The sequence below is a fragment of the Pan troglodytes genome, chromosome 9, assembly GCF_028858775.2.
Source record: "Pan troglodytes isolate AG18354 chromosome 9, NHGRI_mPanTro3-v2.0_pri, whole genome shotgun sequence".
NCBI classification, from domain to species: Eukaryota; Metazoa; Chordata; class Mammalia; order Primates; family Hominidae; genus Pan; species Pan troglodytes.
The window spans coordinates 130,443,466-130,470,969 of record NC_072407.2 but is presented as its reverse complement, the minus strand read 5'-3'; the positions used below and the strand labels follow the sequence as shown (position 1 = coordinate 130,470,969).

The window sequence follows — 27,504 nt, the reverse complement described above, 5'->3', positions numbered from 1 at the left end:
AATAGTCTCTTTATTCACCATGCCATGCTTTCCCTCCCTCTCCCCCTACACACTCTGTGTTAGTGGGAAAATAATGTCTCAGGTAAATTATGGTACATAGTGATAAAAGGTCTAATTTAAAAAACCAACAAATGACGACAAAAGACTTGGCAGGAGAAAATCACATTTTAAGGACTTTGGTAGGTGAAAGTGATTTTGGACACATGAATGATTTGAAAGAGTTGACCTAATATGCATCTTCAGTATTTTGCACAGCTGACTTGGATCAAAGTTGGGCAAAACATTGGAGAGAGTCTCTGTACCCTGGACAGATACTGCATACAGTGAGGCTGGGATCCTTTCCCACCTCTTAGGCATTTCTCAGAGGTGCTGTGAGGTGATGTTGGAATTATTTTGTGATCTTTCATGCTACATAAGGTAAAGCATCCCTATTGTTTTAATCAAAGGAAAGAGGTGATGTGTATTCATATTTACTTCTGAGGTTTGACACATAAAAAATTTAAAATGACCCAAACTTTATGAAGAGAGTATGAAATGAATGTCTGCTAATTGCTCTTCTATGGGATCTGATTTGCAGAATTACAAGGCCAGCTTAGCCTGAAGTCATTGCTTAAATAACCTGCTAACTGGAATGTATTGACATGAACTGTCAACACGGCTGCTCCCTTCAACCAATTCCAAGCTCTTTCTCCTCCTAATGAGAGGCTTCTTGTGTGTCTTGATTTGTCTGTTATGCCTCTTAACATTGCTCACAATCTCAATTGGATCAGAAAACAGCTTTTTCTAGACCACAGAATGTATGCTATTCTCTGAAATCTTAAGCTCTTAAGATCTCTACAGTCTGTTTACCCAATGTATTGAATTCTTGTACCCAATATCTCATGATAATGTTCATTTATGATACATATTTCTTCTCTTCTTACTATTTGAATAAATTATATTGACTATATGCATCTTATATTTTTATTTGATTAATACTATGACATTCATTCCAAATCATTCTTCTTTTTCAACCATGTTTTCCATTTATCTTTGTTGAAACAGTTTTATTTCTGCCTTATAGTTTACTTGGTCTGTCCTTGACAAATTAACAGGTGTGATTTTCACACGCTTAATTCTCAATGGCTGCTTTGTATACATGTATACATGCCAAGCTGCATCTGGAGGAGACAAATCTATATAAAAATGAGGGTCTCTTTGTCTTTACTTATTATCCTATTTTTTACGTATTTAGAGGTCTTAGATTACTCTTCTTTAAGGAAACATCTGAGAATGGAGGCACACTGTGGTAAGGGAGAGTAATAAAGAACTTACTGCCAGCCAGAGTCTAATTTTACAGCTTTTAATCCATTATGATCATTATAAAGTGAGCATTCCACTTTAACAAGTAGGAACCTTGCCAGAACAAAGTGACTGCCAAATGAATGACAATGTTTGCTTGCTTCATCTCAGGTTGGAGGTTGCGAACTCTTACTGATACAATTACTGATTAACTACAAGATCATGGAATCTTCCTGTTGCTTTGTGTCTTAATTTCTCTTTCTATCTGGAAGGTGCCCATGAATATTAGAAAGACACAACTTTTCAAAAGTTGAGATTGTGGTGGTAAAATAGCAAGGAAAGAGCTGGCCCTAAATGTCATCATGCATAGACATGAAGGTACCCAGGATTCATCAGGCAGTGAGTGATTTTTGCCATAAGACTTGATGTGTCAGGGATGAGACCCACTCATTGACTTTGGTTGTTTTTAAATGTTTGGGATTTGGCAGAGTTCAAAATCTATTTTGCCAAGTCCTTTAATTTTTCTTGTTTTCCAATAAAAACCCTAGAAGAAAATCTAGGCAATACCATTCAGGCACGGGCAAAGATTTCATGACAAAAACATCAAAAGCAATTCAACAAAAGCAGAAATTGACAAATGGAATCTAATTAAATGAAAGAGCTTCTGGACAGCAAAAGAAACTAGCATCAGAGTGAACAGACAACCTACAGAATGGGAGAAAATTTTTGCACTCTATCCATTTGACAAAGGTCTAATATCCAGAATCTACAAGGAACTTAAACGAATTTACAAGAAAAACAAAACAACCCCATTAAAAAGTGGGCAAAGAACATGAATAGACACTTCTCAAAAGAAGACATTTATGTGTCCAACAAACATATGACATAAAGCTCAACATCACTGATCATTATATAAATGCAAATCAAAACCACAATGAGATACCATCTCATGCCAGTCAGAATGACGATTATTAAAAAGTCAAGAAACAACAGATACTGGCAAGGCTGTGGAGAAATAGGAATGCTTTCACACTACTGGTGGAAATGTGAATTTGTTCAACCATTGTGGAAGACAATGTGGCAAGTCCTCAAAGATCAAGAACCAGAAATACCATTTGACCCAGCAGTCCCATTACTGGGTATATACCCAAAGGAATATAAGTCATTCTATTATAAAGATAACATGCACGCGTATGTTCATTGCAGCAATATTCACAATAGCAAAGACAGGAAATCAACTCAAATGCCCATCAATGATAGACTGGATAAAGAAAATATGGTACACATACACCATGGAATACTATGCAGCTATAAAAAAGAACAAGATCATGTCCTTTGTAGGGACGTGGATGGACCTGGAAGCCATTCTCCTCAGCAAACTAACACAGGAACAGAAAACCAAACACTGTCTGTTCTTACTTATCAGTGGGAGTTGAACAATGAGAACATATGGACACAGGGAGAGGAACAACACACACTGGGGCCTGTTGGAGGGGTAGGGGGAAAGAGAAAATCAGGATAAATAGCTAATATATGCAGGGCTTAATACCTAGGTGATGGGCTGATAGGTGCAGCAAACCACCCATGGCATATGTTTATCTGTGTAACAAACCTGCATGTCTTGCACGTGTATCTGAACCTTAAAATAAAATATTCTTAAAAAAGGAAAAAATTTTCTTGTTTTCATTGCTAATTTTGAGGTCTATGAGCATTTCATGGAAAACTTAAATTGTATATGGGATTTCTTTATAGTCTAGTCATCTACTCATCTGTATGGGACATCCAAGAAGACTGGCGAGTCTTCCTAAAAACACTTGGAAGGAAATTTTTTATGGTCTAAAGATTAAATCAGCTAGAAACCTCAAAGACTAGTTTGAAAAGTTAAGCTCTAGAACTATTAAGCCGAGTTAGAAAATAGCTGGCCTGTTCTCCCTCCATTTTTATCATTTAAAAAATTGTATTTAAAAAGTGCATGTGTAAACATGTGTGCATGTGTAGGAGATCTGACAATTTCAAACAAAGATAACCATGTCATAAAATAATAACGCCCTTTACTATGCACAAAGACCATCTGTAGCGAAGCTGGAAGTAGGTCTGAACGTACCATCTTAGATCACATTTGGTATAAAGTGGTTATTTTATTCATTCATTTAGTCATTCTTTTACTTACTCATTTCATTTACTCAGTTACTCAGTTATCTATTCTTCCAACACTTATTAAGCATTCACTAAGTCCTTGTGTTTAAAGCTGGAAATTCAAATTTGAGTAGAATATGATTGCTGTTCTTGAGGGGCTCAGATTATTTTTGGTAATGTAAGCGCCCCATTGGAAACCTATATGTGCTGCTGAGAGCACAGAGGAGGAAGTGCCTGATTTTATCTAGCAAGGCCTTGGAAACCATGGGGGAGGTGATTTACTGCTGAGTCTTGACAGAGGTGCTGCGCAGGTAGACCAGGGCTTTCCAGAAGGGAAAAAAAGCCTGTAAAAATGCATAAAAGAGTGAAGAACTAGAGTGTGTTCAAGGGATTGCCACAAGTCCAGGATTGTCAGAGAGCAGGGTCCCTATGTGGGGGAGAAGGTGAGGTGTGGTCAAAAGGTAAAGAGGACCAATTTTGGCCTTTTGGACTGTGCTTGGATTTTATCTGTTTGGCGGTGAGGAGTATCTAAGGGAGTTTAACCTAAAGGGTGGTTTTCTGCATCCTGTTTTTAGAAATCTGGTAGAAATGGCCACCTTGGCTGCATCTTGCCCAGGCTCTCTGACTTTCAGGAAAGTCCTTCTCTGACACTCTCCTGCAATGGCGGCGGCAGCCCTTGTGTACTGCGATGTGGGGAATGCTGGCCAAAGATTTTATACTGTGATGAAAACTTTTGCCTTTCCAAATAATTTATTTTAAAAGCAGTATGAACCTTATCCATTCCTTTAAGGTGGAGGTGACTAGCGTCTGGGCTTTGGATGGATATGGAGCGTGAACAAACTCACCAACATTGATAAGGATGGCTTTTCAAAGGCGACGGCTAATTGGCGATGGGAGTGGGGCTAAGGAGAAGTGGAACATTGGCTTGTCTATCACTAGGCTCTTTGCAGAGGTTTCTGACAGAGGAAAGCTAATCAGGAGACCTGCATGGGGAGAGAGGCGTGTTATTTAATTAGCTTTACAATGGGCTGACTTGAAGGCACGTGGTGGTTTTAATAGAGGGAGATAGATGTCCTTTTTTGCAGGGCTAATTGTTGGGAAAAAGCAGGGTCTTTGTTCAGGCCCAGCATGAGGGCTGTGATCTCTTGGAGCCTAGGGCTGCCCCTGCTAATAATTTTAGACAGAGCTATTCAAGGCTGCTCTGTAAGAGAAAAGAAGAACAAGAACAGTATTGTGTATGCAGGATCACTGCCCAAACCTCCCCAAAGTCACTGGGGAAAAAAAAAGGAGAGCAAGAGGACTCAGCCATGTACATTTTGGAGTATGTCCCCATCATTTATTCGCTATGGTTGTTGGAAAGGGCAAAGTGACACTTCCATCAACTTGGAGCTGAGGTGGGGTGACTTAACTAAACACCCCCAGAAAACCAATTAAGTCTGCTTTCCCAATGATACAGCATTCATCTTGCCAAAATGGAGCGGGCAACTAGCGAGAAGACTATGACTGTTCTCTGCTGCCAGGCTTAATGGCTGGGTGCCAGGTAATGGTAGTGCCAGAATGCAGATTACATAGCTGATGTAAATGGCAAATTCTGTGTTTTTAGAGGGCAGTCCTAAGAGCACCGATGGTTTGACTGGTGGCCCAAGGGGCAAGAAGAGAAACCTTTCCCTAAGGTTCTTTTGGGCAACTGGTCAGCATAGGTAGTTAACACCAGGGAGCAGAATACTTTTTCTGAATTCCAGGTGGCAAGTCCAAGCTTGCAGGGAGTGCTATCTAGGTCCAGAATTCTGTAGCTAAAATGTATGTGTATGGCACAATTAGAGATAGATAGAGGTTTAGGTTTGTAGCACAAGTTAAACCGTTCATGCCACTGCACTGCAGCCTGGGTGATAGAGCGAGACCCTGTCTCAAAAAACAAAACAACAAAAACAACAAGAACTGTTGGCTGGCAGGAAAAGAGACAGCCGAGGAAAATGTAAGATGCAATAACATAGAAAAAGACTTCTGTGAAGTGAGTGCAGTAAGGTGCTGCCTAATGGGTGCTAGTTTGGGAAGTACCTCAGGCAGAGTGCTATGGGGGCATATTGAATAGCATGTGGGATTCTTCCCAGATTGAAAGTCAAATGCTGAGGCCAGTTGCTTAAGAAGGTCTTATTTTGTTTAGGTTGCAAAAATCATTGGCTATCAAACGTGCAATCCAGAGAGTGGAGAACCCAATACTGGAAGGAATTCAAGAGGGTACATATTCTCTTTGCTGCTAATTTGTAATGTAGCTGTGAGTATATGATTAGAACTTTCATAATTGTATCTCACATCTATATAGTGGGAATTAATCCCCTTTCATCCAAGAGGGATGGTGTCAAGGATTTGCATGATTTGCATACCTAGACCAAAACTTATCTTTGTCACTATGTCGTGATTTTAACAGCGCACATGAAGATAGGACACTGTGTCCTCATTTCTTCATAAGAATACTATATACTACAGTTTGGATTAACATTCATGAAAATTTTATGCTCACTAAATCCGAAGTCACAATTCTGATTTTTAAAATTAATAATAGCAGTGAAGGGTTACTGAGTCTTCATTCTGCATCATGCACAGTGCAAAGCACTTGGCACCCATTCATCTCATCTCATCTCAGTTCAACTCTGTGAACTAGGCACTTTGCGCATCTCCATTCTGTAGATGAAGAAACTGAGGCTTTCTGAGGTCAAAGACTGACATCTGGAGAGCAGCCAAGCTAAAATTCAAACTCTCGTCTATCTACTGCCAAGCTTGTGCTCTTAACCCACTCTACTATGTTGCCTCCCTGGTTATTTTAGAGTTTAAATTTATTCTATAGTGAGGAAACCAAAGCCTGGTAGTTTCTGCTTGGCAAGAAACTGCAGGTTTTTGTATGGACTATTTGGAAACAGGAACACTTATTTGGAATAGCCTTTTTACCTCCACACCTCAGTTCAATTCAATTCAATTCAATTAGACAAATACTCTCTGTAGGAGAAAGCATTAGCTCACTAAAAGTGGATGGACATGTAGATGCTGGACCTTTCCTGGATCTGGAATTTTGTTGCCAGCCATCTGGTCTCTCTCAATGCTGTGGAATCCCCTGAAAGAAAAGTTTATAATCTTCTTGATTTTTAGAAATTCTCAACAATTATTCAGAATTTTAAATTCCTGGAAAGGGTTCTCTCTTGGGAATCTGCCATGAAAGCGCTGACTGCCCTTTGTTTTTTCCTCTCACAGTCCGTTGCCAGCTTCCCACCCAGCTGCACCTCCTCCCACCCCTCCTGGATGGGTCCCTTGTGGTACTTCCCACCCAAGGCCTTTTTGTGATGAAGTCTTTCAAGATGGTTTCCCAATCTGGGGAGAACACATGTTTCTGATCATTCTGATGAAACACGTTTCCATTAAGAAGCAACTTCTATATGCTTTCTGCTTTCTTCATTCTGCACGTTACCTGTCATTACCTATCACTGCCAGCCCTGGATTCTTGAAAGTGTTTCACAGGCCTGTCTGATTAAATGGCGCCCTCTTACACGTCACACATGCCCATTTTGCTTCTCTTCTTTTCACCAACTCAACGGAAGAAAGATTTTTATTGTATGGGAGCCAATCCAGATAGATGAGATGTGAGCTGGGTCTGTTCCACCTCATGAGTCATGGGCAGGACCATCCACTACATTCTGACTCCTTCACAGGGCTGATGCAAGATGTGGAGTGAGCACAGCTGGCTGCTTGCAAATTAAAGAAGACTTCATTTCTTTTTGGTCCTTAAGAGCTGAGAATCAAATGTGAGCTGTAACGCTGGAGAAATTGACATGTCCCTTTTTGAGCTTCTTATTCAAATCTGTCAACTTTACATCATTGGCATGCTTGATGCTCAGTAAATTCTAAATATGAATAATTACACTGGACACCCTAAAGTTGTTTTAATGAATTTATGTTCCTGCATATTTATGAAACTCAGATTCTGTGCACCCTTTTCAGGAGAGTACATACCAGAAAAGAGGTTTAAAGCAGCATGGGAACTTAAAAAGTGCTATGCATTTTACTTCCTCTGTTGGTAGAGTTAGCATTGGTGAAGCTAGGATTCATATTAATTCATTATGACACTATAATGCTGCTCATTGAAGGATGCCTAAGGTAAGATAGGCATAGATTCTTGAGTAAAATGTTTGTGGATGACCGCAGTGACATACTCAAAGAATGTTATATTTACTGGCTAAGCAGGCTGTTCTTAGTGTGACACATCAATGTTTTCTTGGGGCTCTTATACGGAACTGGTTCTGGAAGAAGTGATGTAAAATAATGTGTGTTCATGATTCCCCCTCAGAACTCAGGAGAAATCATGAGCCCTCACCAAATCCAATATTTCCTTGGTTTTTAGGCTTTAAGATCAGCTGCCTTTTCTGTTCCAACATCTTGATTACCCATTAGTAGATACAAACAACAAAGTGCAGAGAGCAATACTCTACTTTGACAAAAGTGGTTAGGGCTGCTTTCTATATTTCTGTGCCACCTGCTAGATTGTAGCAGCTCCATTTGATCCTCCCTGTCCTTTTCATTCCCATCTTCACTCTCAGCCCATCCCCATGTCCCCCCATTTCTACTTCCAACCCATACCCTTCCTCAATATAGAATCACCTGTATAGCCAGAAGATATATTTCAAAATACAGTGCTTCTGGAGTCCTGACAGATTAAACTTGAGAAGGTGAAAGGGATTTGTAATAAGCACCCTGGCTCACCATAAAGCATGTAACAGTCTATTCTTTCTCATAAAGATGGAGGAAATTGAGTTCATTTCATGTATTTCCCTTATCTTACAAATAATGTATATAGCAGTTGTACATCTTACCTTTGTGGAAGCCAGTGAAATAAAAGATTCAACTCAAAGTTCGGAAATTCCTGAAGACTGCTTCTGAGCAGCCATCTGAGAATATGAATAGCGTGATGTATAAAACGTCCAGGCTGACAATCAAACAACTGATTTGCTTCGTGGTGAGCCAAATGTCATTTTTTACATGAAGTCTCAGAATAAAAAATTAGATAAAAAGTAAAATGAATATTGTGATCTTAGCAACATTCTCCTTTAAGGGGATGGGAGGAATGGGAGGTACAGAATAAAACTTTACGAAGACCTTTTTAGTTAGAAATGAGTCAGTTGGTTGGATCTTTAATCTTAAACTTTGGGCAAATTTGAGTCTCACTTCAGACCGAACTAGGCAAAACAAAACTGGTATCTGAGCTTCATTTTTCTGTAAAAATGTTACGGGATGTTAGGAAGTTAACTGTTCATTAATTAAATAATGAACATAATTTATGGGGCTCTTACTACCTTGAGCTAAACACCATGGAGTGTAATAATGACTGAACCTCAGTTGCTGCCTTTAAAGAGTGTAGGAGACTGACACGCATATTCAAATATGTACTAGGAGTGTGCTCTTGAGCTGAGCAGAAAAGTGGCAACTTGCAGGGGTGGGGTGACAGCTTCTGTGAGGAAAATTCTTTGTGTACTGTAAATGTCCATGTGAGGAAAAGACTGAGAAACACACTCTATATTCTGCCTAGATTTTCAGCTTGACCTTCCCTTGTGTCTTCTGTGACCTCCTGAGATCCTTTCACCTCCATTCTATCCTGGATCCTTTGCATCTCTTCCAGCGTGAGGACCTCCCATTGATCTGTTTTCTGTAGTTCCGTGACTGTTGGCCATGCAAGACAATTAATTAAAGTATGGGATACTTTACTAGGTCTTAACTGCATTTTGAAATCTTGGGGACTGAAGTCCCAGAACGACAAGAACATAAAATCACTGTGACTCTACCTCCTCATCTCCTCCCCTTCTCTGTCCTCGACTTACACTTCCATTGTTCTCAGGGGACTTCCCTTCCACTACTTCCTCCTGTACCACTGTCCCTTTTCCTTTCAGGGCTATTTCTCCTTTTTGTGCTCCACTTATCTCTGCTTCTTGATCTCTAGGGTGGTAAATGTTAGTCTTTTGGGGCAATTGATTTGGCATTTTAAATGAAAGTAGTGGGGAGAGGGGAAAAGATTCCACAGTGAAATTGTCTTAATGTAAGATTCAAACCACAACTGCAGAGAACATCTGTTTTGAAGTTTGATGTTGTCTTTGTAACCCAAGAGAAAAGCAGAGTAAGATCAGAGGAAGGCCTTAGCCTTCCACCAGGATGAAACCACCTGCAGCCTTGGACAGTGGGTGAAATCCTGTAGCCCTGGGATGCAGAGCTTCTAGGAGACTGGCTGTCCTCTTCTCTCATATTATTAAAGGATGTTGGTTCTCTTGCCATCTGTGCTATTGCCATTATCCCTCTACCTCCTCAAGAGTCCACTTCAGGACAATTTAAATTGGAATCCCAATTACATGATCCCCAAAGGCTCACAGAGTAGCCTGCATTCTGCATTTGCAGCAATTCCAGGCAACATGCTCAGCCTGCTTCAGGGAAGCACACAACACTGAGTGTGGATAAGACCTCAGAACCCTCTAACCTTGGGCAGCTCCTTACCTCTTCCTGTCTGAGCCATGTTTGATTTGCTGCAAGAGGAATACGTGTCTAAACTGCTGGATTTTAAAATGTCGCTTGGTCTGTGGATTAGGCCAATCCACTCCACATTGTTGGGGCTGCAGATGCAGTTGAATGGTTCATAATTATAGTCTAAAGAAACTGCAGACAGCAATAGAGCCAACCCAGGCCCTTTCTCTCCTGACAGCCCATGCCAAGCTGTCTCCCACAGGGAACCATAGTGTGGTTATCCTGCAATGTATTTGCCCAAAGACAATACATCCAGTGTAGAGAAGTTGGATTTCTAGAAATTGAGTCTGCTCTTCTATCTACTCCCATGTCCATTGTATCCTGTCTTGTGTCTCAAGGGTGTTCTGGTACTTCTCCTGCCAAAGTGAAATGCAAAGTAAATGCAAGGAGATGCCACGGAGAGAACTGCTATCTGGTTCTAGTACTGACACTGACTTTTTTAGATTGTGTGGCCCTGGAAATAATAATTTCCTCACTCAAACTCATTTTTCTCCTCTGGTAAATAGGAGTGCTGGACTTGGAGAGCACTGATAAACTCCCATTGAGCTCTAACATGTGACAAATCCAAGACCTAAGGTTTTGTCTCCAAAGAGGCACTACAAATGTGATCTTCTTTCAGAATTTAAACTGTCACTTTTCTGTGACTCAAAACAAATATAAATCTAGTTCTCTTCTTCAATCAGGTAGTTCTCAAATTTCTCAAGTGAGGCTGATGCTGGGCAGGTTGCCAGTTTAAGAACTGAGGAAGGGTCTTGAAGAGATTTTTAAATGAAATGTGATGATAGTTGTTCTATCTCTCGCTGGAGATCGTTCAGGAAAATTGAGCATCCAAGCTATTCTGCAAAGAGATGGCTGTAGAGAGACATTTAATGTGATTTCCCACATATTCTACCGTATACTCGATCTTAATAACAATAATCAAATACTAATTCTCACCTAGACACTGTGCTAAATTCTTTGCATACATAATCTCATTTAATCATTCAAATAGCCTTAAAAGGTGTGTGCTGCTATTATCCCTAGTTGAAACATGGAGGAACTGAGGTTCGGGATTGTTTAAATGACTTACCTATGGCAATTCAGCTGGTTAGTTGGTAGAGTAAGAATTTGAACCTGAGTCTTATTGCAAAGCCCACACTACTATCCTCTTTGTTTCCTCATATTGAGCTTTCCAGGGCAAACAGGCTCCCAGGTCCTCCCCTCTCCCCCAACCCCACCCCACCCTCCCTTCTTCCCTCCGGACTGCAGCTCCTCCTACCCTCATTGTTTATTGTGGCTTCTAAACAATAGCCAATGAGTCTGTGTTCCATTCTAGGGAGAGCTAGGGCTGATTTTATTCCCTGAAACAGAGATGAGGTTGTGACACAAAAAGGTTAAGTGGCTTTGGTGAGGTCACAGAGCCAGCCTGCAGTCAGCAACAGTACCATCTGAGTCCCCTGACTTGGGTCCCTTAACTGACCCTAAGGCTTTTTGGCATCCAAGTTTAATTAAGAGAGTTATTTTAATTTTCCTTCCTATCTCTAATTTTCCATTTTATTGCTGCTTGATAATGTAGATATTGAAGTGCCAGGCATTTTTCTTCCCTAGTGTGCCTTTTAATGACTAAACTTATCACATAGAAACCACTTGCCTTAGAAGTAAGCTTTCAAAGCTTGTTTCTGTGTATGACAGAGACTGTTGCCTTTTCTCAGAGAAAAATGAGACCACAAATGCAGCTCAGACAGGTTGTTGTTAATTGAGGGCTTTTTTTTTTTTTTTTTTTTTTCTAAATCTTACATTTATACCAGTAAATCAACATCTGTGAGTCATAAACTGGTTCTGGATCAGCCGTTAGTGGTCTGAATGTTTTTGTACCTACCTTCAGTAAAGCATATTTTAGCTCAAAACTCAGAGATTCTTTGTTTTGTTGAAGTTCAAGACTCAGGAGTAGACAACATGCTAGGACACTTCTGGAGAGGGAAAGTCTGTCTTCCATGATTGTTCAACATTAAGTGTATATTTATATTTCTTTTTTATTGAAGTTGGGGTGGAGTTGAGGGAGGAGTATAAATAAAAAAGAAAGTATGCTTTTTACATACTCCATGTGCTTGAGGAATTCCTGTATGAAGGTGACTATTTTCTTAATATTATTGTCTAGCTCCACTCTTCTGTTCCCCAACTCCTGCGGACTTTTCTTGGCCCTTATTGACTTCACGTTCCTAGTGTAAGGCGATTCAGCACTTGGTAGGATATAATTAGCCGAAGTCTAAGGAATGCTTAAAAATACAATTCTGTTTTTTCCCAAATGCAGGAGGAACAGACTGCTGCAGTACAAGCACAAGCACAGAAGTATTTATTTGATTGATTTTTTTTTTCCTGAGTGCCTTAAAAACCAGATATGGTATTGAAGTATCTTGCCCAAGTGGATGAAAGGCAACGCTTGGCTGCTGTTGTTTGGCTGGTGGGGACACTGAGGCATACATGTAACTGAGTGGACGTGAGTGCTGGGGATAGAGGTTCTGCTCTACTATGAAGGGAAAAGGGCACAGCCTCTGACACTTTTTAGTTCATCTTCACAAGCCAGAGCATATCAAACTCACTTAACCATTGAATTAGGAAGCCCATAGTGACCAAAAAGTTGATAGTTCATCATTCAACACATATTTATTGAGCTCTGTAATGTCTTAGGCACTAGGCTAGGCATCAATGTTTTAGCATATGATAACATAGAAATATCATTTAAAGTCCATATGAACATTTAGAAAAATCTACTTGTGTCCTAAAGAGAATGAATAAAAATTTCATTTATCAACATTGATTAGATTAATGAAACATGACCCTGGCAGACCTGATCAGATTATTATATCTTAAATATGTAAAAAATATTTTAACATGACCTTATTAGTGCTCTTCATCCAAATCCAGGGTTCGATGCATAACTTCTGATGGCATAAATATTCATAATTAATATCATCTGGAGGTAACTTTCCTGGCAGCCTGTGGTGGCGCCTGGCTATCTCTCCAAACTGCTGCTTTACGCAACCCTATTCCTTGATTTGGACATTCACACATTTTGTTTCTGTGCTTCAGGACTGGATTAGGAAACGGATGATTGACTATCTGAGTTGTCACTATGGAAGAATTAGAAAGAATAATTTTCCTCATTGCTAGAGTGGAAAGTGTTTACAGTTTAATCATGGTGGGCTTTTTTAGTATCTAATTTGGGTGGATGTTAGCAGCAGTGTTTAGGCTAGTCTGGGGAAGAAAGTTGAGGAGCAAACTGGGGAAGAGAGAAAGGAGTTGCTCTGAGGAATCTGCATTTGAAAATAGAGAAGTACTCACACTTGGATTAAAAAATGCCAACATTTTCTCAATACAACATCAACAAAACAAAATTCCCCAAAGCAACTCTAGATTTGTTCACTTCTTCTCCTGATGAATTCATAGTGAGTAAGGCAGAATTGATTCAAGAACCTTTTTTTTTTGTGGTTCATTTGGACGTGTAAATGTACAATTCATTCATCAGCTGTTTCCCTAGGCTTTTCCCAGGACCAGAAGTGTCTGTTCTTGTCATCTGGAGGCCAGCATTGTTTTCTCATACCTTGTGGAAACACAGCTGGATTGCAACAGTCTTTGTTCTTTCAAAAATGAGGACTATCACATACAAATATTTTCCTCTGGTCACTAAGGAGGGACTTAATCTGGAGTTTAGACCAGGAGCCAGAGATTTTTCTGTTCCTGGCTTCCTCCCCGATTTGCTGTGGGAAATCTGCAAATTACTAAGGCTTCAAGGGCACAAAACTGGGTTTAGATGAAGGTAAGCCTGTGTGTCAAAACTTACCAGAGGCAGAAGTTACAGTTACAGTCAAATGTTGGGAGTTCAAATGTGCTTAGAAATCAGGAAACATTAAAAATAGCTTTCTCTGAGATTGCTCAGGAAGATTCATGTTTAATCTTTCTGTTAATCAAAGATGGAGCTCAGTGCCTGGTTCTAGCTATGTATTTAGATATATACATGTACTGGTTGATTTGTTAATTAGGACAAACTATCTCTATTTATTACAACCAATGCATTAGTGGCAAACCATGAATTATTCGGGTTCATTTTGTTTTATCTCAAGTGTTGGGAGTTCCCAAATGGAACAGAAACTGTGCATTGTGATTCTGTCATGGCTGCCAATGATGTACTCCAGAAATTCAAAACCACAGAGCCTCTGCATCACTTTTTTGGTGGCGGTCGTGGGAGGGTTGATAGTTTTATCTAAAAGAGGAGAGTCTGTGAAAGGAAAGACAAAGCTTTGGCCAATGGTGACATAATTAGAGGAACAGAATAATTAGAAATAAATCATAACTTCCCCTTCAACCCAACCACTGCTGGAGGTAAATTGGAAGCTTACGGAAGCTCATGGCTGGGTTCTAGTTTGGGGTCCCGTTCTGGACTCCCCTGCCAACGCAGGAGCATTACATGGGTGGGCTCTGAAAAACTGAAGCCTCCTTCAGAAACACACGCCCTGACTCAAGATCCGGCTGGAGTCCAATACTCCTAAAGCCCTTTGAGGACACGGGCTCACGAATCCCCTGCGCCTGCCTGCACGCTCGCCTTCATCCACATGCCTCACGTCCTGTGTGTCAGTCTTTGTGAATGAATGATGTACACGCACTTGGAAAACTATGCTGCTACTGGGAGGGGGCGAGAGCGGGTGACCAAGCCCTCAAGAATGCGTGGAGAATCAGACGGACTTTCCCGAAACGGTGGAGGCGGCCTGTGCACCCAGCCTGCACACCCGCTCCCGGCCCTTCCCGCCCCTGCCTGGGCTCCGAGGCCCGGGGCTCCACGCACTGCTCCCCCGCGGTCGCGGCCCGGCCCCGCGCTCGCCAGCCCTTCCTTTCGCTTTGGGCCGCGGGCGGAGATTGGCCGCAGTGCTCGGCCCCGCCCCCGGCTCCCCGCCCTGCCCCGACGCCCCGCCCCTCGCTCCCCCAAGCGGACATCGCCCGGCCCAGGGCGCGCGGACCCAGCGGCCGAGACGCGGCGCCGCGAGAAACGCCCTAAAGAGGAGGGGAGAGCGCGGGAGGGCGAGAGGGAGGGAGAGCGGCCGGGAGATCGAGAGCGAACGAGGCAGCCGCCGGCGGAGAGGAGGGAGCGGGCGAGGGCCGGGCAGGAGGAGCGGGCGCGGCGCGGGCGAGGCTGGGACCCGAGCGCGCTCACTTCGCCGCAAAGTGCCAACTTCCCCTGGAGTGCCGGGCGCGCACCGTCCGGGCGCGGGGGAAAGAAAGGCAGCGGGAATTTGAGATTTTTGGGAAGAAAGTCGGATTTCCCCCGTCCCCTTCCCCCTGTTACTAATCCTCATTAAAAAGAAAAACAACAGTAACTGCAAACTTGCTACCATCCCGTACGTCCCCCACTCCTGGCACCATGAAGGCGGCCGTCGATCTCAAGCCGACTCTCACCATCATCAAGACGGAAAAAGTCGATCTGGAGCTTTTCCCCTCCCCGGGTGAGTGGCGACGGCCGAGGCCCCCACCCAAGCTCTCGGCCAGAGGCCGGGGGTCCCCTGGACTTCTTCCCCCTTTCGCCATTCCCTTCTGGGCGGTGCATTTCTTCAGGAGCGGGGGATGCTGTTGGCAGCTGGATCTGGAGGACGAGGAGGAGGAGGAGGAGGAGGAGGAGGAGGAGGACTGTTGGTGGCCCTAGACCCTTGGTTTGGGGGGTGGTATTTATTTTCACAGCTGTGTTTTTGTGAGTGATGGGGAAAAGCTTATAGAATTTCCAGCGCCCCATTCCTGCTTTTTTTATTTTCCCAAATGAGCGAGAACCCTCTGGCCTTATTCCTTAATGTTAAGGGGAGATGGACGCTGCCTCAGAGGACATCATCGCCTGACTCCACGTCCCCCATAGAACTGAGGCTGGGTGGAGGGCCCCGGGCAGTCTAACGGGTTTGCCTTCAGGCAGATTTTCAAATAAGGTCTTGCCTCCCCAAGCGTCCCTGTCACATGCCTTGCCCCTCTTTTCTGGGTTGAGGGTAAGGAGATCGGAGGAGAATTGAAATTATCCTCTTAACTTTGAGAAACGTCCGACCCTATTCATGTAGGTTACTTACTTTACCCGTGTTTCTAATCTGCCATAAATTTTTCTTCTGGTACCAAAGGTCCGTTGGAAGGAAAGCATCCAACACCCAAATGTGACTTTGTGTCTTTGGTACATGGTGTTGTCCAACTCTTTCATTTATATGCATTTGAAGAAGAGAAGGATAGGAAGTAATTTTTTTTTTTTTTTGTCTTTGACACAAATATTGGTGCTAAGCAACTTAAGAGAGTCTGGCCTTACAGAATTTCTGAAACAAATGTAGTTTGAGAGGGAAAGATGCTTTCTTTTAGGATAAGGCACTGCCAGCTGTCCTTAGAGATGAGTGATTTTGGAGGTGAAAGTATATAGAAAGATCTAGGGAGAAGGCAGTGCACCCTGGAAAATAATTAATTTCAAGAACAGGCTCCTCTGTTGTATCTGATTATCAATAAGTTTAGTTGCTGCCCCCTGTGGTTAACACTTCTTTGCCTCTGCCATAATTTATTGCTTACTTTAACCCCTTCTTACGCTGCTTAAACTTTCAACACAACCATACTGATGTTTTGTCATTCTGAGGTCCTTCAGAAATATTAATAAAGACATGTAGGTCACGTCCCCTCCCTCTGGGTCCCCTGACATTCAGCTCCAGGGCTGCTGTGCACAGAAGGCTGAGATTTTGTCTCCTCGCAAGGATGATGGTGGTGGGAGCAATGCTGAGAGCGCAGCTGGAACCATGGAGACATTTAAGGCACTTAGGCCTACAATTCAGAAATGCTGTTTCTATGATGGTTGTGTTTGGGGGTTCGAGGAAGCTAGAATGAGTTCTGTTTGTCAGTTGATTGAAACCATATATAGAAGTGAAAAGATAGTTCACAACAAAGATATAAACTCAACTAATAGGTCCTTTCCTTAAGAACGGCTTGTTTATATGTGTTGTTATGGGTGTTTATGGGGGAAGAGACAGATTTGGTCATCTGGGAAATATCGTGTCGATATGTCAGTCCACATACCTACAAGGGATCTTTCATCCTGGGAATGAAAAAGAGCCCTGGCAACACATGTTTCAGATCACAGTGAACAGCTGAGGCAATTTTTTTGGTAATTTAATATTAAATATTAGAGACAATGTATATGGTGCCGTCATTTCAGTTACTGATTAAAAATAAGCTCTGGGCAAGTAACTTTCTTTAGCTTTCTATTCTGTAAAATGGGAACAATAAGGCCTAAAGCTACAGTCAGCGTCCATTATAATAAGCATATTTGCAATGGCTTTCTTTTCAAAAAAGATTTCCAAGCCATTGGTCATCTTTTGTATGTGAACTTCGATACAACAAAATTTCAACTGGCCAAAGAAATTGGGCAGTCTTCTGCCATTCATTGTAAAGAGGTTTGATTTCTAGCACCATTATTTATTATCTTGGAAAAAATAAAGACAAAAACTTGAAAAAATATATAGACTATAATCAACTGTTTTTTTTCTGGACCTTTGGTTGCTTATATGCGAACATTATGCCCATACCTCAGAGAGGAAAATAGAGTCACAGGAAAGGTAAATAATTGACATAAAAATATGTAGTGAGCCAGTGGCTGAAGTACAATCAATTCCTGTTTCTAACTTCGCAATGTATATTGCTTTGAGTAATGTTGCAAGATACCTTCCAAAAGCTCAGCAAAGAAACCTCAACTGAGACTTAACTTGCAGGTGCAAAGCAAGGATGGGAGAAACAGTGTTTCTGGCCAGGGCTGTCTGCTTTTGTTAGTGGAAGGACAAGACATTGGCTAAGTGTGGATTTGCCTTGCCCATCAGACCATATAGGACATGTGTTTAAAGTTTAACTTCTCACAGCGTAGCTTTTTATCCACAGCTGTGACTTAAATATTTGTCAGAATGATTTCTTTGGGTTGCTTAGTTTCTTATGTGTGGAGACAGCTAGTGTGGGATCTTATCTGGCTTAAATGATTAAACCAGAATTTTCTCCCCACCCCCTCCCAAATTCATGAGTGCCAAAGAGAGGCAGTAAGAAAGTGGGGTGTCCAAACAGGAGCCGCAAGACCTGGATTATTTGTTTTCCTGGCTAGGACCTGACCAAGAACCTTTATGCACTTTTATTCTATTTTGAGACTTCACAGGAGTTTGACAGCGTTAAGTGCTAAATTAACATATACTCTGAAATAACACTAGAATTGACTTTTCCTTGCAAGTGTAAGAGTAAGGTGGGATATGCTATTTGATTGCAACAGTGTGATTGCAAGGATCTTAAATAGCTTAAAAACAAACATAGCCATTGGGTTCACTCCTGGTTCTCTCCTGGTGGAGCCTGCTGTGAAGGGGCCAGGTGCCAAAGCCAACACATTCCCAAGCCACTTAATTTTTCCTTTCCTTCAACACTCTGCTCTACCTTCTTGGTGAGGTGAGCTTAATGTCCAGATAAGAGCAGGAGCTCTAATCCTGGATACTTGCTGTTTTATAAGAATAAAAGGATCAGCCTCTCACCCCACCCGCCCTCAGCAGAGGGTGTACATCCATCGGGAACATGCGTTATACTTAGAGATAGGAAGAAGCTTTGTCCTTGCTCAGCTTGGTCAGTCTTTGTTTCTTCATCAGTGTAGACAAGAAAGAAGGGCAGAGCTGCCCAGTCTATTAGATCACTTGCTCACTGTGCTCCCAGATCCCCGCCGACCATACTCCATTAGAGACTAAAGAGCTCTATGGTTCAGAGCAGAGACTCTGGAGCCAGCCTGTCTGGATTTGAATCTCAGCTCGGCCACTTAGCAGCTGTGTGACTTTGGACAAATGACTTAATCTCTCTGTGCTCCAGCTTCTGCATCTATAAAATGAGTACAATCATTCTACTTCATAGGATGAATATCAGGATTAAATCTATGAATATGTGCAAAATCTTAAAACAGTGCTTGATCCATAATAAATACTATTTAGCAGTTAACTACAGAGCAAGTCAACAAAAAATGATCCTGATCAGTGTAGAATTTTCAGAGGCCCTTGAATGTTTGTTAGAAGATAAGGTGGCTGTGTTATGTACCTCCTGATAATCTATTATTTTAGAGGGAAAGAAGAGTAAAGTTAAGGAGGACCTTTTCACCTGCTTAGCTGAGATCCCATGCCCGTGAAACTTCATTCTGTTCTCCAGGGAGCAAGTAGTGAGAGGTAACTTTCAGAGAGTGTCTTGAAGTCCAGCTCTCACTGTTGGAGGCACAGGGAGGGGGTTGCCAGTTACTTTGGGTGATGGAGATTGTCATTGTTACCTCAGAGCAGGAAGGCTACCAAGTCCAGAGGCAAGGGGAACATTTGCAGGGTTGATGGAAAAGTCAAGTTTTCAATTATGCAGGGCTGAGAAATGCATCATGTCCAGTTATTATAAAGCATCTCCTATTTTATTTATTTATTTGGTTGGCAGAGCTTGCATTCCTGGCATTTTTGGTTGGTTTGTGTTGCTGTTTTTTTGTCTGTGTAACTTTTTTTTTCTCTTAAAGAGGCCAGACCACCCTGTAGGAGCATCGCCTCCCTCCAGGAGACAAACCAGCTCGTGGTCAACCTCCCAGAGCCCAGGTCACTCTGGGCTCCATCAAATCTCTGCAAAACTGAGAGCTGGTTAGTGTAGGTCAGGATTTTTCAGGAGAGTCTCCCTGTTTCAGAATACAGCGGATAACTCTGCAATGGTTACAGTGACAGTGTAATTACAGATGTCTCTCTGGTTTGTGTAATGAATAATCCATGGCTGTGGTGGAATTCCATGAGCTTGCATTGAAGGTGGTAGGTTCTTGTCATTCAAAAGTTGTTGGGATATTTCTGAAGCACACATCGAGCCTGCATTGTGTGCTGGGCACAGTCAGATAAAAGAGCACTTTTATGCTTCACACTTACTCTGAGGTGTGGTGGAAGTATTATTTTCTCCATTTTTCAGATGAGGAAAATGAGTTTCTGAGAGATGCATACTTGGCCTAAGGCCACACTCTAGAAATTTAGAAACTGATGAGATGTTGTAGGCATTTTATACTTAAAATTTTGAGCTATTCTCAAAAACTCTGGAAATTAGAACACAGGCAGGTGAGAAGGCAATGCTGATCGGTGCTTTGGGGGTTCAGGAGGTACAGTGGCTCCCTGCTATCTCTGCAAGAGCCCCCTGAGCTGAATCAGGTGGCCTCATTGTTAGCCCAGTGCTTCATACGGCTTGGGGAAAGGGTCCATCCTGTGGGTTGTCCCCAGGCCTGGCAGTCCAGATGTGTTGCTTTAGAAAGATGTTTAAAAGTTCCAGCAATGCTTACCTCAGAATGAAAGGCAGAGAACCAGGATTCTTGTTTTTGCAACGTCTTCCATATGGCCTTGGCTCTCTCACAGGTAGGAAGGTGATTATGTTCACCTCCAAGGTCAGTCCTTCGCTGAGCCTCCAGATTCTGCCCATTTCTTCCCCTTCATCACTGATGTTGCTGTGCATTGAATCTCTCATAATCAGGATGATGAGACATAGCTTGGCAAACTAGTTCATTTTCTTAAGGCAGTTAAAATTTAATTATCCTGCTTGCAGAGAGGCCATAGATAGTTGAGTTGCATTTGCTGCCTATGCCTCATATAAATTTTGTTTTTTCCCCTAAAATTTAGTTTTTTTAAAAAAAGTCCATTCCATGTGTCAGGGCACATGGTCTGGAGTTGTCCTGGCACAAGGAAGGTGTCCTGGCACAAGACAGCCCCAGGTGTCTACCTGCAGACCTGCCAGCTGTCCCAGCCCATGGCTCACACACAGGCACACTCCCCTGCCACTTGTCTAAGGTTAAGGCATTGGTTTCTTTATTACTGCATTATGGGGAGCATTTTCCCGAAGAGTTAGTATGCTTGGGCCCACACTGTCACCGCAGAGAGGAATTTGTATATGAACAACATCATCTCCGTGTTTTTATTTAGCTGCTCCTTAATGAAAACCTTGGCTGCATTTTCCTGCTCACAAGGAACCTCTGATAGCATTTGCCTCTATGTTTGCAGTGTTCTAGGTCTACCCTTCGCTCACAGCTGTTAAGCTGTTCTTAACTCAGGGTTAGGAATGTCAAGGCTATTCCCAAATCTATCATTTTTACTTGTCCTGTGTCTGTAGCTGCTTTCTGCTTTATTTTTTCTGTCGGGTTGATGATATCTTTTTCAAAACTTCAGTGGATGTTTTCCAAATTGCATAAACAGGCTATTTCTACTTTGCTGCTTTTCTGAAGCCTTCGCCTATCTGCACCCCCTTTTCCTTCTGATTGTATAATGTATAATCTCCATGCAGATACAGAAAGACATAGGTCTGCAGGGTGGATTGTGGTAGGTCTGGTTTCATTGGCAGAGAGCCATGCTTAACAGACACGCTCAAAATATTGCTATTCAAGCCGTAAATATTTTATTGATCACTTGGCCAACGCTGTCATATTTCCCAGGTGCTTTCCAGTGTCTACTGCTTGGGTGCAAGCCTGTCACTTGACCCTTCAAATGTGGCTTATTACTGCCCCTTCCACTTTTCTCAATTGTTCTTTCTTGTAGCATTTAGTACTGTCTCTAAGAGTTGTGGAATATTGACCCAGATAGTGCTTTTAGACCCAAAGTAATATTAGAAATTTTAAGGCTGTTGGACTTCAGATCATAATGGTGTAGAGATAGAAAATCGTATAATTTACCACCCAAACTGGGATACCTTTGAGAGTGTAAAGGGGCACTATTAATAATTGCATCAGAATGACAGACATTAACTGAGGCTCTCCCCACAGATGAGGGTCACCCGAGTTAGACACTAAATTTGGTCAATCGTACTTTCTAGAATATCTTCTCTCAATTGCCAATTTCAGGGTTTAGACCATCTAAGTAAGCTAATAAGGCACGATTAAGAGTTTGAAGCCCTTTAAGTTTAGTATGGTTTTTCCCCAAACAGGGATTATATTTTAAATTTGTTTCTCAGTGTCTGAGAAACCCAAATCAACCTCAGACAAGTTCACTTCAAGCATTTGAAACCTCTTGGTAGCTTTGGGTAGCTGTGACAAGCCATTTATTTTTGCTTTGCAAGGTTCTGTGGAGAAACTGTAAACTCTGCATGTAGTGTGCACGCGCGCGTGTGTGTGTGTGTGACAGAGAGATAAAATGAACTTTGAAGTAGAGGGATGTGTCTTCATTACACAAGTGAAGACAATTGCAATTTTTGTTTTGTTTTGTTTAAATGTTTATCGAAGATAAGAAATTTTACTTTGGGCTAAAAAGGGGCAAAAAAAAATGTTGTGTTTTCTTTTTGTACCATTAAAGTGGGCAAAAACAAAAGCAAAAATAAAAAAACAAGCCCTCAATTCTTTAGAAGGGGAGGAAAGGAATGGTGGATTCAATTGCAAAATTCTTTTTGAATTAAAAAAAGACAAGAATAAGAATGAGGACAGGAAAAGAGTAAGAAAGTATGTAAGAATGAATGAAAGGAAATTGTAAAACTAAAGATGAACGAATTTAAGTGATATTACATAGATTTTTGGAAAAGCCTCCGTCTGGGCCAAGCATTACACCTGGTTAGGAATTCCAGGCTCAGGTGGCCCCATGGGCAGTTTTGGGGCTGTTGTTTCTACTCCTTGCCTGTGGTCATTTCTGAATACTTTAAATCCCTCATGGGTAGATGGGTGGTCAGGACAACTCAGATGAAGTCTTCCCTGGGTTCCAGGTGCTTCCATGGCAAAAAATGCAGGAGGACCAGTGTTTACATTTATGAAAATATGTGTGGATCAATGATTGTTGGTATTTTCTGTGTCTGTGAAGCTCTCTCTTGCAACAGTGTTAAGTTAGTTTCATAGGTCAGCTTCATGGGAAACAGGGGCACTTCTGAAGCATTTGAAGGAGGTGTAAGAACAGGGAAAGGATTATTTTCCATATAGAGAGCAGCGTGGGAAGAATGCTGCAAGTTTGGAATGAAAGAGATGCTTAGATAAACATGAAGGAAAAAAACTTACTTGTAGAAATGGATGAAGGAAGGAAGTAGGAGGCCAGGACCCAAAGAGCGTTTTGAACCTCAGGATGAATTTTGCCTTTGAAAGTAGGAATATTTAAGGGTAGAGCAGAGTTACTGAGTAAGCTCATGAGATAGGTAACTTTTTTTTTTTTTTGGTTACTTTCCCTCCCACTCATACTGTTGTTAAAACCTCTGTATCAGTTTATCAGAATAAGCGTTAAACCTCAGAGAAGATGACAAAATCGATCAGGTACATATTTTCAAGGTACAAATGGAAAATAACCTCGGTCAGGCACAGGAATCTTCTAAGCCTGGTGAGTGTTTGTAGATACGGGTTTTTTGAAGTATCTAGGGTCTCCCACTATGTGCCAGGTGTTATTCCTGTTCTCAATTAATTACTTTTTTTGTGTGCAATTAGAGTTGTGTGATGCGTTTAGAGTTGTGTGATGCATTAGTATCATTCATGTTCAGAATAAAAATGTGTTGTTGAGTCTGATTTTCTTTTTATTTTTTGTAGAAATGAGGTCTCGCTATGTTGCCCAGGCTGGTCTTAAACTCTTGGCTTCAAACAATCTTTCCACCTTGGCCTCCTAAAATGTTGGGATTACGGGCATGAGCCACTGCCCCTGCCCAAGTCTGATTTTGAAATACCCTTTAAGAAATTTATCACAGGAGATTTTCAGCGAAAGAGTTTCCATGTAACGGACTTTTCTACTTCTAGTACCTACACATTTCTCCTATTTGATATCTTTTGCCAAAAATTTAAGTTAATTCCATACCTTATGCATCAGTTGTCTCACATCAAGACACGAAATAAATGCACAGAATGCAGTGAAGAATCACAGATGATAAGGAAGACCTTACCATATTTGTTCCTTACCAGTAGGAATAAATATTGTGTATGAAATAAACAGCATCCACTCTGTGGGGAGAATGTGGGCTGGAGAGTCGGGAGTGTTGGTCTCCAGCCACAGCTCTGCATCAGTATCTGTCTGTGTGACCTTAGGCAAGTCATTGCATTTTTATGCACCTCATTTTCTTCATCAGTCAAATAAATTCATTGGAATGATGACCTGTCAGATTTCTCCTAACAGTGACATCTTATGACTTTAGGTAACGTTTAAAACAGCCAAGGCTTGGAGAGAGTGTAGACTGCCATTCAAGAGGTAGGCAACATGGGGATTTGCATCCTAATCCCCAAATTCTGTTAATAACAACTTAATCATTGAGGAATTTTGGGTGCTTTGGTAAAGGGCTGCTTCCACAGAGAAACAGAGATGTTAGAAATTGTTGCCAGCCTAGCTCACCATTGGGGAAATGGAGGCATGTTGTGTTGGGTAGCACTGAACCAAGAGTCATGCCTTCCTCATGGTCTTCCTTTCAGCTTCCCTTTTCCGTGAGCCGTTGCTGCAGTTGCAGCGGAAGGCAGCTCCAGTGCAGCTTCTCACCTGGAGGAGGGAGATGTAAGTCAAGGGTTCAGTAGGTGAAGCAGCTAGTCCAGCTGCTTCCACAGGCCGAGTCTGTGGGCTGAGTGATGAGCTTATTTCATCCAATCTGTCTCTTCTTGATAGGCTGCTCTGGTCAGAAACAGTCCCTCCTGCCTTGAGAATGCAATCTGCTGTTAGCCACGGCAGTGCCTCTTCCTGACAGGCCCAGTGAGTCAGGGCCCTGGCCTGCTGTTTGCACAGAGGGAAGGGCCAGGCCTGCGTGCTTTGGGTGCCCACAGAATGGTGTCTAGGTGGCCACCGGCTGACCCTTTACTGGACACAGGCTGCTTGGCAGAGTTGGAGGCGGACAAGAAACCACCTGCCTCGGCTTCCCCAGCCACCCCGGAAGCTACAAATGTACTGGGCTGTGGCGGCGGTGGAAGAGCAGTGCCCGCACATGGGGGTTATCTGAAGTCTCATCTGATTGATGTTATTTCTACATTTTGAGAGAGGTCTGTCGCAGTTACCCTTCTCTTTCCAAAGCAGGGACCTAAGTTCAGCATGCCAGTTTTTGGGGGAAAAACAAAGAAAACGATCATCGATGACAGTGTAGAGTTTATCTACTGGTGCTTGTGTAAGCACTTCTCATCTCCACCCATCTTTTCTTTTTTCCTCGTATTCTGTTTATTTTCTAATAGTTATTGGGCGCGAACTTTGTGCCAGTATCCTCATTATTTCGCCCCAATAGTGAAGCATTATTATTGCCATTTCATAGATGAAGAAACTGAGATTAAACGACTTGCCCAAGGTTGCAAAGCTGCTGAGTGGAGGAGTTTAGATTCAAACCCAGCTGTAGCTAACTTGAAAATTCCATGTCTGTTGTTTTCAGAATTCTCAGAAATATTTGGGTGTTTGTGGAATTTGGGGGAAATACTGAGGTCCGTTTGTGCATATTGTTTGCTAGTTCATCTTAATACTTGGCTATATCTGGTAGCATTTTACAGTTTGCCATGTGACTTCACCACATTTGAGCTCATGGTAATCCTTAGAGTTACCAATATTTTACAAATAAGGAAAGTGCAGTGCACCGATGCCAAGTTACCCTCCCAAGGTTCCAGGGCAAATAAGGGGAGAGTTAGAACATGAAGCTCCAGTCAGTTTCTCCAAATCCCCTGACATTTGAGTTCAGCCACATGCATTTTAAACATTTCTTTGGTTCGATGAGTATCTAGTACATTCGCTTAAATATAATAATGATGTTATTAATAAACGTTAGCTTGAGATCAAAGTGTCAACAAGGCATTCTTTTCTCTTTTGGTGGAGGTACATTTCACCCACATATTTTATGCATCTATAACAAGTCCCACATAGCTGGCTGATTATTGAGCTTTGAGCAGGTAGCACTGGTCACTATGCACAGATTAGTATGATTACTGAGCTTTGAGCAGCTTGAACAGATCACTATGACATAGGCTCTGGAAAGGTTGTGCAGATATGCCTGATGCCAAGGCACTGGCAAAATTGTTGGTAGGCTGGCAAGTTAGTTCCTTCTCAAGGAAAAAAAAGTGTGAATGAACCTATAGGTTACTAGACAGACATGCAGTTTCCCTTTGGAGAAGGTTGACTTTGGACTTTGAGAAATACATTTTTTTCTTTTAATCTAAAGAGATTTGAAAATAATAGATGTCCAATTTTTGTTTACCTATTCTGAACTATAAGGCACATTGCTTTGTTCTTCTGTGCCTCAGTTTACCCCTTTTAGTAAAGGAGGTCTATTTTAATCAGTGAGAGCTTCAGGTAGCTGGAGGAATGCTTCAGGAAACACAAAACACAATGAAAAAATCGTTGAATCTTAAGCTGCATGTTGTGGAAAAGAACTGTACCAAGGAGGCATACAGAGATTAATGTCATCTTAGATGAACAATTTTTTCACCCTGCTAGTTTCCATTTGGGACATAGGGTGTTTGCTGTGGCACCATGCATAGACACTCAGAGCTTAGCAGAGTTATATCAGATTATCTGTCTAAAACAACGTGTTGTTCCTTACCAAAAAACGTAAGCCCCTCTGGCCGGACCTTATTTTGGTCATTATGGGAGGCAGAGCATTCCAAGGTCGAATGATGGGTTTTCCATCTGGGAAGTATTCTTTTGGTTGCTGGTGTTTCCTTGGGAGTGGGTGTAAACCTTAAGTAGCCAGTAGTGACCTTGAGTACCTCTGGATTACTAGGGAAGAAGAGGTAGGGATAGGAAGTTGGGCGGTACACCTGATTATAGCAAGCATGAAGATAATAGTTTTAAGTTTGCTGTTTTGAATCTGGGCACTAACTTCAATGCTTGCCAGGAAAATTTTATCTTGTAAAGCAAATCCTAGTGAGGTCACGAAGTGTGTCTCCTCCTCAAATTGGGGTTCAGCACTATGGCTTGGTGCCCTCCATGTACCAATAGTTTTGGGTCAGGCCTAAGGGGTCCTTGGTCTTAGCTTTGCCTGGTTTGAATATTTTCTCTGCTGTTAACTGGGCAGGGTGGCATAGGTGGTCATCTTATTACCTTCTGTTGCCTGATGTGAGAATCAGGATACCCAAGTCTGGCTTTACCTTAAGCCACCAGATATGGACACATGTCTGCATTATCTTTGTATTCTTCTCCAAGAAGGATGCTCCTGGTGAGTGAGCTGCCTTTCTTTGAGAGAGAGTGGGAAAGTTAATGAGTTCACATTTAGAAAGTACTCTGGAGTCTTTGGTGATTCAAGGAGTGTTATTAAATTAGTGGGAGATATGATATGGAGTGGGGATGCTAAATACATATGAGCTCCCCAAGGGTGAGTCATGTGTATGTGTACAGGAAATGCATCCTTATTTCATATAAGATCAAGAGTTCAATCTTACACCTCCCTTGCCTCCTAATGGAAACCAAACATTCTTCAAAACTGCTGGATGCTTGCTTTTCTTTACATAGCTGCAGTTCAGTTGGAGGAGTGAGAGAAGTGAAGCTAATATTTACAGAGTACCTACTATGTGTCAGATACTTTGCAGTGTGCTTTACAGAAATACATAATCACATTCTTTAAACAACCCTTTGAGGTTGATGCCTTAATTCCCATTTC

At 42.0% G+C, this 27,504-nt stretch overlaps 1 protein-coding gene across 4 annotated transcripts in view; it reads left to right on the top strand.

Moving 5' to 3' along the window:
- Positions 1 to 27,504, top strand: part of ETS1 (ETS proto-oncogene 1, transcription factor) — a 128,351-nt gene that overhangs the window by 49,817 nt on the left and 51,030 nt on the right. For 2 of the 4 annotated variants that reach the window (XM_063784605.1, XM_016922255.4), the window contains exon 1: positions 15,310 to 15,443. The exons of the other annotated variants lie outside the window; for them this stretch is intronic. In XM_063784605.1, coding sequence (XP_063640675.1) covers positions 15,362 to 15,443 — 82 coding nt within the window. In that variant the 5' untranslated portion in view covers positions 15,310 to 15,361. Of the gene's footprint in view, positions 1 to 15,309; positions 15,444 to 27,504 lie in introns of those variants that run through there. 4 annotated transcript variants of the gene reach the window in all.